General features: G+C 26.3%; 1 protein-coding gene across 6 annotated transcripts in view; it reads left to right on the top strand.

Annotated features, from left to right (window-relative positions):
• Positions 1-14,707, top strand: part of LOC122497701 (sodium/potassium-transporting ATPase subunit alpha) — a 102,257-nt gene that overhangs the window by 83,587 nt on the left and 3,963 nt on the right. For 5 of the 6 annotated variants that reach the window (XM_043604966.1, XM_043604970.1, XM_043604968.1 and 2 more), the window contains 2 exons: positions 6,931-7,105; positions 12,783-13,015. In XM_043604966.1, coding sequence (XP_043460901.1) covers positions 6,931-7,105; positions 12,783-13,015 — 408 coding nt within the window. Of the gene's footprint in view, positions 1-3,969; positions 4,065-6,930; positions 7,106-12,782; positions 13,016-14,707 lie in introns of all 6 variants that reach the window. The other variant, XM_043604967.1, reaches the window with a different exon arrangement.

Genomic DNA, 14,707 nt, shown 5'->3' with positions numbered 1-14,707 from the left:
AATTATCTTTATAAATAATAAAAATTTTCTCCAAAATTTAATTATTTTCAAAAATTTTAATAAAATTCTTGGCAAAATTTTAATTATTTTCAAAAACTTTTCTCAATTCAATCAAATTTTTACAAAGACTCAATTATTTTTAATACAATTTTAATCTAATATCTCGAAAATTAAAATTATTCGTCAAAAGATTTTTAATTATCAATTTAAAAATTTGTTGATAAAATTCTTTATGAGAGTTCAATTTTAAAAAACATTCAATTCTTCAATAAATTATTTATTTTTGTATTTAAATAATTGAATTCTCGTAAAATTTTCTAATAAAAATGGATTTAAATATGAATTCCAGTTAAAATTTTAGATAATAATTGAATATTAAACTCTCTAAATTTGAATTGGTAAAAATGTTTTCTAATTTGAATTAGTGACTGACTTTTTGCTTTTGAATTAGCAGATTTTACTAATAAATAGTCGTTTCTACTAATTTAATAGTAAAATTTACTAATTCAAAAGCAAAAAGTCAGTGACTAATTCCAATAAATTTGTAAACATTTTTACTGATTCAAATTTAGAGAGAAAGTATATATTATAGCTCAATTTTTAGAAATAATTGTGACGCGTTCCCAAGAAAGGTACCTAAGAAGGAAAAAATTTGAGGTTATGTTTTAAATTTTTTGAGTAAAAATACAGAAAGAGAATCAATTATTAATTAAAAATTGTTGGTTTTTAAGTTTTCATTATATTCAAAATATTCAATTAATATTGGTTTAAAATTCAAATAATTAAAAATGAACTTTTAATCAAGATAAATCTAACTCGAACCCAACCTATAATTCGTTTGCTTCTTAGGTACCTTTCTTTGGGTCGCGTCACAATTGAATTTTGAATATTTGATTAAAGAATTTCTAATATTCGATGAAATTTCGTAAACTTGAATTGTAATCAAAGGGATTTGAAAATTTTCAAAGAAATTTTTCAAAAATTATGAAAAATAATAAATTTAAAGAAGAATCTTAGTTAAAAATTCTGGAATACAATAATTAAATTGAAGTGATGAAAGTAATTTTGAATAAGTTACAGTAACAATATTCTTATAATAAAAAATTATGATTTTATCAGTCGGTCAATTTTAATTATGAACATGAAGATATTGATTATAGATATTGATATTGTGAACATGAAGATATTGATTGCTTCGAGTCTTCGACTCGGAGTGATCGATTTCTTCATGTTTTATAACAATTTTTTATAAGTTGTTTACATATGTATTTCCGGTACATTATAATATCTATGTCTTAGGACATCAGCGGAGAAAAAAAGTCGTCTTTAGGATGTCTTTTAAATGCCTCGCTGTTAAATAATTTAACGTTTGTGCGTCATTCTATCGGAGGTTGGAAGTAAAGCGATTCTTCATTTAGGAGGATTCTATAAAAAATATTTTAAAAATTGTCGATAAATATAAAAAACACTCGTTTAATTTCATCCTGTTACATGGAATAAAATAGTTTAATCTGTAACCTATAAGTAAATGTATAGTTGTAGTAACTTGATTTTAAAGACTTTTATTATGCTTAAATAATTATCTGGGTGGCTACCGAACCTTGAAACCTTGAAAACCGGGTAAAAAACGAGAACTTCGTTATGCTTTGAAAAAACCGTAAATTTACCTGAATTTTTTTAATTCATTATTTTTATAAATTACATTTCATCGAGAATTTGTAAAAGCACCTTTTAAAATTTATTATTTAAAAAAAATTCTTCAACATAATTTTTCTGTAATGTCAGTATTTTTTTTAAACTATGTGTTTTTTAATTATTATAGTTTATTCAAAATAATAGTCTTTTAAGACAAATTTTGAACTAAACAGTTTCAAGTCGAAATTTTGATAACATAAGAGATAACATAAAATTAATTTATTAAATAGTATTTTCTCGAAAATTTAATAAATCTAATAGTTTATGATGACTCACACTTTTTTAATTAATTCTCAATTTTTTATTTTTATACAACTTTTAGACGGTGCGTCATGAAAAGATTATTTGTCAATATTGCCTTCAAAATTGTTTTTTCTAATAAAATCTTAATTTAAAGAACCTTGGAAAAAGTCGTGAAAAAGCCTTGAATTTTATTTTCAAAATTTAGTGGCCACCCTGTTTATAGTATTTTTATTTTAAAAGTTTATAAATTCTCCATCAGACAATCTTTTAATTTCTTTAGTTGACTATTATTGGTTTATATGTATATATATATATTTTTTTTTTCTTTTTCACCTACTCTTTTGAAATGTAATCTTTCTCCACTAGACCTAATTGCCTCTGCCGCCTGCCAACTTTGTCATCGTTGTATCTCCTCATTCATAAACGGAAGCTTTTTTCTACAAGCGACAAGTCTCTACCGCCCTGATTCTTTAAATGTAATCACTGTGGCTATTAAGTCAAAAAACTGAAAATTTTTCAGGTTCGGTGGGACCAGTCGTCGTCAATGTTGTGAATTATAAATGTAATGTTACTTTGATTTGGTAGTCTCTTAAATTTCTTTTTCAAGTACCTTGCTGTGCGTAGATGTAGAAAAAGATACACCGATTTATTATAAAATGATTAATAAAATTAATTGATATCGCGTCACAGTTACCTAGTAGAGGAATAGAGCTAGAATTAGTAAACTAGACAAGTACAAACAATGTTTAACTTAATTTAAAATGAAGAACGTTCTTAAATCCAAGCATTTCATGGTCAATAATTATAGGCCAATTTTATAATTCTTGTCTATCTGTTAATTTTATTTTTATTGAATGGAAGGAAGATTCTAGAACGTTTTTCGTAATATATTCAATTGCTACTAAACAGTCACTATTTTTTTTAGTTTACTACCTATATAATATATTTATAACAAATTATTGCGGTTGCAACATCTGTTTCTATTATCTATTATCTGATATGATAATTAAAATTGTCACTATTATATTCGCTCACATCAAGTTGCAGTGATTCCTGCAATTTTTCTTTTCAGTTTTCTCGCGTTTTATTCTATAGTATGCCGCCTACTGACGCTGTGTTTATAACATGATGGCGGTTGCAAAATTTTAGAGGTGGAAAGATTTAATAAGAAGCTTTATGCGCAATTTACAACACCTAACGACACTGATGCTATCTTCTATTGGCGATGGGAGTTTTAGGGACTCTGTAATGCCTTTTCCAACTTTTATGCCTTGCCCTTCATCGCGTGGAAAAGTAATGCACAATTTAAAATCAACTTGAAGAAAAATAACATTTTTTTAATTTCGAACAACTTTTCCACATAATAATTGGTGATGAGACATTGAATTAAAAATGTTTCATGATTTTTAAAACATGCAATAGAAGAAAAATAAAACTTAAAACAATTAATATTGATTTCTCATCACTGATCAATTGCTTTAGAATGACATCAATAACTTTCTTTGTCTTCATTATTGTTCAGTTCTTGTTTGTCTTTTAATAATCGAAAATGTCAATTAGTTTACAACTTAGTTTGATTTTACTTGAAAAATGTTTCAGAGATAAATGATAATTAAATAGTAACTAAAAAAAAAATAATAAAAATATTATTTCTAATTTTGAAGAGAGAAATAGTTATAGTTTAAAATTATAAATTATTCGAGTAATGTTTTAAAATTTAATACAACAATAATAGTTAAAGAATGACAATTTGCAAGGTGGTATTTGAAAGTCAGGTCCTGACTGACATACAATTTTTATCCAGCAGGTTTTATGGAAGTACATACGGATCCTGTGTTAATTCCTTCTTTGAGTCTGCTTTTGGCTTTTTTTCTTCTCATGCATTTAATATTTAATACTATTATTATTATTATTATTATTATTATTACTACTACTACTATTATTATTATTATTATTATTGTAATGATCCATCTCACTTGCCAATGCAAAAGGGGTTGTTTTAAACGCTTTCTAATTAACGATGGATGGTAGGTACCGGCCATCTCACTGGCCTACGAGGCACCGGAGTCGGACATTATGAAACGTCAGCCACGCGATCCTTACAGAGATAATCTCGTAAACCGAAGGTGGGTCTCTCGACTGCCCATCGAAATCACTTAAATATCCTGCACTTCATGTTAGATTTAACCAAACGCCTCATTTGATTCACACTTTACGGTGCAACCGATCTTTCTAAAGCGCCCCATTCTTTTAACCAATTTTTTTCAATTTTAAATAAATTTCACGCTTTTCGTTGAAAGGGATCTTACGTGGCAAAAATAAATTACAGTTTATGTTTTGAAAAGTTTTTGACTTAAGGTAATTAAGAATAATTATTTAATCAAGTAAAATCATTCCTAAATGTAGTCTGTAATTTTATGGCGCGTAAATATATTTCTTATAAATTATTGAAATTCGATTTTAATCTTTTAAAGCTAGAAAATTGGTTAAGGAAGATTAAATGCTTTAGAAAAGAAAAAATGGAACGTAAACTAGGCAGAAGAGTAAGGGCGACTATAAATGTGGATAAGGTCTAGATTCTTGAATATTTTATTACTTTTCTTGACTAATTTTCGTCTCTGGATTTTTATTCAGAATGATACGAATATTCCTACACTTCTGTCTGAAAGCGTTTAACATAGTTGTGCGCAACTAACTGACAAGGCTTTATTTTTTTACCCACGTTCATTGTCACACTTGTTAAGTTGTTCACAATCAAATTAAGAATTTTTCAAGCCAAGCACGTTTATGAAATAGAATGCATTGGATTTATCTGAACTCTGTACTACATTATAGAATTTTAAAATGTTTACATTATGTCCACAAAATTAACTTGAAAAATTAGATGATTGCATATTATATATATGTATATGCACGATCCCAAAAAGCTTACAGGAAACTTTGAGAAAGTGTGCATCGCAAAGCTAGCTGCAAGTGGTAAAATGTCCCCAAAATTCACAGTTTGCTATCTGCAGAAATCTTGCACTCCAAGTTCCCTGAAAACTTACGGGTTACGTGGATGCTTAGTGTTATGCACTGCCTATATTTTTCCGTGTAGATATATACTAAAAAGAGATTATAAAGTTTTTTAAAATTATTTTTTTTACTTTTAAATGATGTTGGATTTATTTTGTATAATAAAAAAATTAACCCTCTGCCTACTCTAATGACCGTTAGTCGACAAAAAACGACATGATGAGCTCTATGAGAATTATATTCAAAAGCGCTAGAGTGGGAATAAGTCAGCGTATGCAGAGGGTTAATATACATTAATTATTATTAAAGATTAATATTCCGAAAGAGACTTGAAAATTTTAAATTCAAAAAATTGGTGGATATGAAATATGAAAAGTTCTAAATGACATGCGTGCGCTTTGTTCACATATTTCACATGTACAAAACATTGTAGATCACCATTTGAATACATCAGTGACAAATGTTCTAAGGTTTTTAGTGATTCGCCTGCAGAAAGTTACTGTTTTAGGATTTTAGATATACGAAGAATGAGGAATGCTTTTTAGAATTTCTTCAAAAATCCCATCTAGTTTATGTGACTAGATTTATGTGCACCTGAACTTTACAATTAAAATAATCATGCATTTACTTTTGACTCACTCACAATTTGTTTTTAAGAAATCTAAACATACAAACATATTAGCTTTCTGCTTGCGCAAAAAAGCATGTAAAGCATTTGCAGTTCTATTTGCAATTAGTTTCATTCTCTAAATAATAAACAGGAAAGATTTTTAAAGCACTTTTATTTTTTAGGAACATTTAAGTGAACATATATACAGAGAATTTTTATATTTTTTTTACAGTCGAATATTCTTTTGTCATACTATAAAACGTTTTTAATGTTTCTCCTTTTACTCTTCCTTTTTTCTTCCTCTCTTTTTTCTCAAACCTTCACTCATCATATTTATTCATCTTAAATAATCAGTCTATATGTGTGCAGCTGATCTAATCTGTCACTATTTAACTAACAGCAAATTTAATCACTAAACATTTATTAAACGCATGAAGGGTTTTATTCTATCAAAATTTGATACAATTAGAAATCGAATATTTTTAATACACTTCATAACCTACAATGGTTTTTCGTCTTTTAAAACTAAAACAACTAAAATGACACTGCTAAAATTAGAAAAAAATTAATCTCACTAAATGTACATGAAAGATCATAATAATTTTTTACTAATACGCACATTAATAGTATAAAAAGTACTTTATTCAAAATAATTAACACTATAATATACTCAATTCTTCAAGATTTGTACTCTTTTTGAAAAAGTAATAAAACTTATGTTTGCAGATTTCTAATGTTAACTGAAGTTTCACATTTAAAGTATTATGATAAAAAAAGATTACAATTGTTGTAGAATCATATGTCAGATCTCGTTAATTGTTAAAAAAATTGACATCTGCTATTATTACAACAATTACTTTTCAACATTATTATGTACTCTTCTTTGTGAAAATGAAAAATTGATTTTTAAAAACATATAATATTGCTGAAAAGTTAGTTGTTTTTTTTAATAATAGTGCTGAAATAAATAGCGAGTTTAGGCATGACATAATAGCTGTCAGTATGGCATGCTCATTAGATGAAAAGTGTGTACCATTCCGACCGTAAGTACATACGTCGATTGGTAAGTAAATGACTGAACTAAGTCACCTTGGCTTCTAAACTTAAACACACCTTAAGCTCTTAGTGTATCAATAAACTAGACGATTAGAGGCAAAGCTTTTTCTATATTCTTTCTATAAGTAAACATTCTTTAAAATCATAGGGATTCTCAATATTAAAAATTGTATAATATTATGAATTTAAATTGAGAATCCCTTTGCAAACAATTTTTATCGATGTAGATTTACTACCATACTGAGTAAGTAATAAGCAGTAAGAAGTTGTCAACTGACAATGATTTTCATTAAAATTTTCGTATTTCTTAGGCTTATTTCCATGGCGTACGGACAGATTGGTATGATACAGGCAGCAGCGGGTTTCTTTGTCTACTTTGTAATTATGGCTGAGAACGGATTTCTGCCTACGCGTCTTTTCGGTATCCGGAAAATGTGGGATTCTAAAGCTATAAATGATTTGACGGACAGCTATGGACAGGAATGGGTCAGTATATTTCAATTCAACTTATTGTACCAATTCCTAGTGAAAATACTTAATAGAAATGAATATTGTCTCGTCCGTTCTTATGAAATTCATTTTATTTAAAGACTAAAAAATGAAATAACTAGGTAAAAGAGTTCATCATTTCATTTTTTAAACTTTTATATAACTCTAAAAAGAATTATTGTATTTTTCTCAATTTTACCACCATTGACATTTTTATGGTAATATTCTGATTTGTCACTAATAAATAAAAAACAATTAAGTTTCCTTCATTTTAATTTGAAGATTTTCACCAAAAATATTAATGATTTATATATATTTATAATAGAGGGGCTGATAGTAAAAGTGGTATAAAATAACATAGGGAGCAAAGGTGGGATAAGTATGACTTGGGATCAAAAACGGGTTAAAATGATTGTATAATTTATAGATAAATTAATTATAATTACTGATCAAAAATCTTTAAATAGTAAGTAAAGAAAGACTTATTTTATTATAATCAATATTTTGCATAACATTAGTTATTGTGACTTTATACCACTTTTACTATCAGCCCCTCAATAGTTGATCAATAAAACACTTTTTTTCGAAAACGTGACGTAATGGGAAGTTTTCGACCTCGAATTCGTGTTCAGCACAAAAAATCCGTTCGGATATACTATGTTCCATCCTATTCGCAGAATAAAAAGATGAACTTTGCATTATCATTAATTGTTGCGAATTTTAATTTTATGCGAATTGTCACGATTGCGAAAAATGTTACAGTAAACTTGTTTGCATAATAATAATAAATTTAATGAAGCAATTTTCGCAAAAGTTCCTTTTCGAAAACATAATATGTGAGAGGATGGCATATTAAAATAATAATGTTCGGTTCGAACAAATGACAATTCGGTAAAATGTCATTTCGCTAAAAATACTGTTCGATTAATTGACAGTTCATAAAAATGGCAGTTCGATCAAATCCCGTTTCAAGTTTGTTGTTGTTGTTAGAATAATACAATATATGCCCAGTAAACACAAAAACATACGCATAAAAATGTAAGCTTATGCCTGTTACTGTAACAGGTTACATCTATAAGCTGACATTTGCATAGAATTGTTCCATAAATGTTACATATTTGTGTTTATTCGGTTTAGACAATAAACAAATAAATTACGCTAACAGGGTGCCTACAACACCTGGAAAACCGGGAAATGTCGGAATTTTTTTCATCATGACTTGAAATACTCTTGAACAATATTTTTAATGCCCACAATTAGTTTTACAAATTTTTAGTAAAAAATTAATAGTAATAATTAATATTGCCTTTCTAATTTGCAATTCTATTCTATTTTGAGAAATAATATGAACCACAGGCATACATATAATCAAATAGAAAAAGATTGACCACTTAAAATTCTGAAAGATCATAGAAGAGAAGCAGAAATAATGGCATTGAAAAAATTCTTTTCGTAAAATAAGTCAATTTGTTTTTAAAATACATAATTCAGGGCTCGAACTTGGTCCGTTAATCCCGTAAAGTCCGTAAAAGTCAGTTTTTTTTAAAAAAAGGTCCTTAAAGTCTGTAATTTGATTGAAAAAGGACGAAAAGTTTGTAAATTGTACGATATAATTTGGGAAATTTTAGAGAAATTATAAATGATTGCAGAAATTCAATTATTTTTAAAAGTAATAAAATTCTTCGCCGAAATTCAATTATATTCAAAAGTTTTTTTAAATTCTGGTAAAAATTTTAATTATCTTTATAAATTAAAAAATTCTTTTCCAAAATTCTATTATTTTCAAAAATTTTAATAAAATTCTTGGAAAAATTTCAATTATTTTCAAAAATGTTCCTCATTTCAATGTTTTTTAATATCTACTATTTTATTTATTTATTTGTTTTATTTGATAGATAAACGGGTGAAAAGTACCCTTTACATAATATAATACATATGAGTAATATCTAGATTCTATAAATTAAACATCGGCCAGTACATAAAATTGTAACTATAAATTTTCATTTAAGATAGACAATTGCTCGTAATTTTAATAAAAATTTTTACAAAAGAATCTATTTAAAATTTTTAAATTATTTTCATAAAATAATAAACATTTCACAGGAATTCAATTCTTTACAAATTTTTGTTATAAATTTCTTCGCAATAATTCAATTTTTTTATTTTCATAAATAATAAAATTTTTACTGGGATTCAATTGAGAGGCTGGATACTATAAGGGAATACGCGCAATTCACTTAACATTGCATGTTAAGATGCTCTTATAGCATCCAGTCCCTTAATTATTTTTGTAAATAATAAAATTCTTTTTAGGAATTCAATTATTTTTATAAATAATAAAAATCATCAAAGAATTTCAATTATTTTTAATACAATTTTAATCGAGTTCATCGAGAAATGTAATTATTCTTAAAAATTTTATTAATATTCTTTATCAATTTAAAAATTTGTTGGTAAAAAATTCTTTATGAGAATTAAATTTTAAGAAACATTCAATAATTCAATAAATTATTTATTTTTGTATTTAAATAATTAAATTCTAATAAAAATTTATTTAAAAATTAATTTCAGTTAAAATTTTAGATTTTAATTGAATATTAAAAGCAATATAGCGTGAATTTTTATAAATAATTGAATTTTGAAATTATTTTTTTGAAATATGTTAATTGAATTTTTTTATATTATTTGAAGTTTTTATTTTCTAATATATATTTAATTAAAGAATTCACGAATACAGTAGAACCTCGATTATCCGAGGTAATGTGCGGGAAAGTGGTGCCTCGGATAAACGAAAACTCATATAATACGAACTAATGCAAATTTTAAAAAGTTTAATTATTTTTTATGTGTTTTATGTGTTATCTTTAATTATTATAAAACATGAAGAAATCGATCACTCCGAGTGGAAACTCGGAGTTATCGATATCTTCATGTTTTATAGTTATGAAAAATTTAATTTATAATTTGAAGTAAACTGTTTTCTTATTTCATTTGGACAGCTTATATTTTTGTTCGTAAATGGTCCGTAATTTTTCATTTTTGGTCCGGAAAGTCCGTATTTTTAAATACTTTCACTGGTTCGAGCCCTGATAATTTTTTAAAAAAATTTCATTTTATATTCATAATTTATCACGTTGGTGACGTTTATAATGATTAAAGGAAAAAATAATCTTCTATTCAAACTTTTGTCTTAACAAAACTTTTACAATGTTTCTTGAACAAAAAGTTAAAGAAGGAAAATTTTGTAAACGTAAAATATTGTTTTCTGAGTGAAAAACAGTTTTTTCTTCAAATCGTTGATGACAAACGTTATGAATACTTCTCCTACGTCTTTTATAAGTGTAATCAAATAAAATTTAAGCAATGTATTTTTTGTAACCCCTTATTATGTCGATTCTTAAAACCTGGAAAAAAACATTTTAGAAGGCCTGGAAATGTCAGGAAAATTTTTTTTAGACTAGTTGTAGACACCCTGGTTAAATAATCGAAACTGACAAATACACTTCTATAACTATAGTAAAGGAGAATGAAACGAAAACATTCGGACAAATAGTTTTTAAAAATTAGTTTACTCCAACGTTTCAAAATCTAAATGATTTCCTCTTCAGGGAGTCTATAAAAATATAAAATAATATACAAAAAATATAAAACAATATACAAAAATAAACAATATACAACAAAATATAAAAATAATATATAAAAAATAAATAAAATAATATAACAAAAATTATATACTTAACATTCGTCAATCAAAAAAAAAAAAATTAAAAAAAATAAAAATAAAAAATTATAAAAAATATACTTAGCATTCGTCAATCAAAAAATTATAAAAAATATATACTTATTCGTCAAACAGAAAATTATAAAATTTAAAAAATATATAAATTTATAAAAAAAGAAATAATAATAAATTAATCTAACATTCATTCATAAATAATAAAAAGGTTATAAAAATGTTATAAAAATATCTTACCAAAAATAAAAATTAATAAATAGACATTCGTCAGCAAAAAATAAAAATAAATTCACCCATTAAACGTCAGAGAATTCATAGAGTTTGGAGTCATAACTAAAATAAATAAGAATCGAAATTATAATAAAGAATTTAGAACAAATAAAGTAAAATAAAAAGAAAATAAAAATATTAATTTTAAATAAAAAATAAAATAAATTAATACCTAAATAAATAAATAAAAAAAAATTTATAATAGCTACTTAATTAAAATAATAAATAAAATAAAAAAATTAAGTTGAGAATAACATACCTAGATAAAAGATTATAAAATCAATTTTGTAATAAATAAATAAATAAACATTAACATCAAGTTAAATAAATAAATTAACACTAATACATGGACATTATGATGACACACATTTATAATAACAGATCTTAGAAATTTAAAAAAAAAATACTTAAATAAATTAAAACTCTGCGTGTGAAGTCAAAATTAAAACTGAACTCCAAACACTATCGATTCTGTACATCAATTGTTAAATAAAGACAAAAACAAATAAGAAACAAAGAGTAGGCAAATGAGCAATCAACAGAATTAATTAATGGAAATAATTTAAAATCATTTCGTATGAACTATCAAAATTATCCAAATCAGTTACTTTATTTAAACTATTACTTCCCTCCTTTTTTATAAAAAACATTTCTGAAAAAAGTCTTTTACCAAGAGTAGGTTCAATATCTAGCACTTCAAATTCATCCCATTTTATAAAATGTGGAATAGAATCATTTTTGAAATTCGTCAAGTGATTACTAATAACATTATGATATTTTACATTTAAATCAATATTACTCTTATGTTCCTTAGTGCGAATATGTAATGGTCTTTTTGTTTGTCCTATATAAGATTTCCCACAATTACATTTAAATTTATATACACAGTTGCATTGATTATGTCTCTCAAGTTTATCCTTCCCTAGTTTAATAAAACTATCTAGTTTTGAATTAAGACTAAAAATGGTTTGAATATTAAATGCTTTCAGTAATCTTTTTATGTTTTCTGAAATTGATCCATAATATGGAAAAACTATCTTTTTATCATTATTATTTTTATAATTATCTTTAATATCACTAATTTGGTTATTATTTAAGAGGTTTCTATTGTTAATTTCTGAAATCCGTTTTTGTAAATGTTGATTTATAAATTTATCAGGATAATTGCTTAGCTTTAAATCTAATTTAATTAAATTAATATTTTCATTATGAAAAGTTTTATTAGAAAGTTTTAATGCTGTATATCAACTAAATTTTTAATAATTGCAATTTTATGTTGTAAAGGATGGTTGGAATAATAGTTCAAAAGTCTACGTGAATATGTATCTTTTCTGTACCAATTAGTAATAATACCATCAACTGGTCTGAGTGGACAATTTACTTTATGGATTTTTGGTAGACCATAAAATCTTGCAATATTAGTATTAGAAGTAATAATATCTTTCCTACTTATATTTTCATTGAGATAACCATTATTTCTGAGTTTGTTCAGTTTATTAAACACTCTTTTTTATAAAGAAATTAGTGGATTTCATTAATTGAGTCGTAATTGTTTTCGTTTCATTCTCCTTACTATAATTACTATTTCTCGGACGTAAAAGATTGATTAACTTCTATAACTATCAAGTAATGCACCTTGATCAGAAAATAATGAAACTCTTTCTGCAGACATATAGAGATCGTAAGACGTTGGAATTCACCTGCCATACGGCATTCTTCGTGTCGATTGTCATAGTGCAATGGGCTGACTTGATTGTCTGCAAAACAAGACGGAATTCCCTCTTCCATCAAGGAATGAGAAATTGGGCCCTTAACTTTGGATTAATCTTTGAAACAGCACTTGCTGCTTTCCTGAGTTACACACCTGGAATGGACAAGGGTCTTCGCATGTTTCCTCTCAAGTAAGATATTCATTTATAATATATTTTCCACAAATTAAATCACAGGGTTCCTATAAAATCAGTAAATCCAGAAAAAGTAATAGAATTTCTAAAAGTTTCTTGATGTAATGGAAAACATGAAAATATTCTAAAATTCTTAAAGGTTTCTAAATTTTTTATGATTCTATTCACATTTCTATCTTATAAACATTACTGTAAATTTATGAAATTTTATTTAGAAAAGTTTTGAAATTTTTTAATTCGGATTTTTATAGGCCCCTTACAAAAATGTATGACACGCAAAACATGTCATGCGCGCATGGCATTATTTTCTATTAAAAACGACAGTTTTTGTGGGATTTTAGATTTTACATTAATTTACTCATGTAAAAGTATTTTAAGAACACTAAAGACAATTCAAGTAGCAATATGTTATATTGACAGTTGACAGCTGTCAAGATTTTAAAAACAAGAGTTTTTGACAATTTTTACATTAAATTACTCATATACTAATATAAAGTTATTTTAAGAACACTGAGATAAACTTAAATAGAAATATGTAATATGGACAGTTGACAACTGACAATCAAGCTGTCAAACTTCTGAAAATAAGACTTTCATATTAAATTACATTAGTAATTTAATACTACATTCGTGTATAAGTAATTTAATTTTTATATGAGTAAATTAATGCAAAATCCCACAAAATCGGTCGTTTTTAAAGATTGACAACTTTATTGACAGCTGGCAGCTGCAAATACTTATTTTTGACATCGGATTTATGTTCAGCACACCCAAAACAATAAATATGCATATCATCAAAAGAAAAGATTAATAAAAAAAGTTATAATATAAAATGTAAAAAAGTGCACTAATCTTATGTTAAATCCCATTTAAACTTTAACCATTCGGTGGCACGGGTTAATATTGATCGATTGGGCTGTTCTTGTGCACGGCTCATTTTTTTCACATTCTAAAGCAAATTCAGCCCGGCGACCTAAGAGATTATAACTTTCGCAAAATAACGGTCACGCCAGTGTTCCTGTATAGGAACCTTTACATGAAACATTGATAGCTAATGTTAGCGAATTGATAGCACTGGAATCTGTATGGGACCCTCGTTCCAATACCCTGCAACGGATCCTGGCAGGACCCTATGTAGGATACTGTAAAAGATTCCGTGAAGGATTCTTCTGGGTTTCTGTAGAGGAACCTTAAAGGATCCCTTTAAGATACTGTTCCAATTTCCACAACTGGTCACGTACAAGATCATGTGTATAAAAATGCATAATTTATGTACATGGAAATATTCAGGATCTTGCACAATTTTTAACTAGGAAGTATTTCATGTCACACTACATAATATTTTTTATCACAAATGCACGATTTTTCCAGTTACGACCCGAAAAGCGAACCTAAATTTCAGTTTTCGATTTGGTACAAAAGACAAATGCACGGGGAGAAAAAAAGATAACTGCTTTAATTGTCGACAGAGCAGTTGTGTTAAATGCGAATCAGCAGAATAAAACGCTAACGGGACGCAAGCATGAGATGAAAATAGACAGAAAATATGTTTGTTCTTTTCTATCACATGCTTACGTTCACTTTATTGTTTTATTTTGCTTTACGTCTGACTGCAAAGCACGTGCATGTGTGATGAAAAAAAAACTTTCTTTGTGGTCCTGGATATTAAATTGGAAAATCGATACTCGA

Source organism: Leptopilina heterotoma, unplaced genomic scaffold (genome assembly GCF_015476425.1).
Source record: "Leptopilina heterotoma isolate Lh14 unplaced genomic scaffold, ASM1547642v1 Lhet_135, whole genome shotgun sequence".
Taxonomy (NCBI): Eukaryota; Metazoa; Arthropoda; class Insecta; order Hymenoptera; family Figitidae; genus Leptopilina; species Leptopilina heterotoma.
Note: the sequence above shows the minus strand (reverse complement) of the source record. Positions and strands in the feature narration are given on the sequence as shown.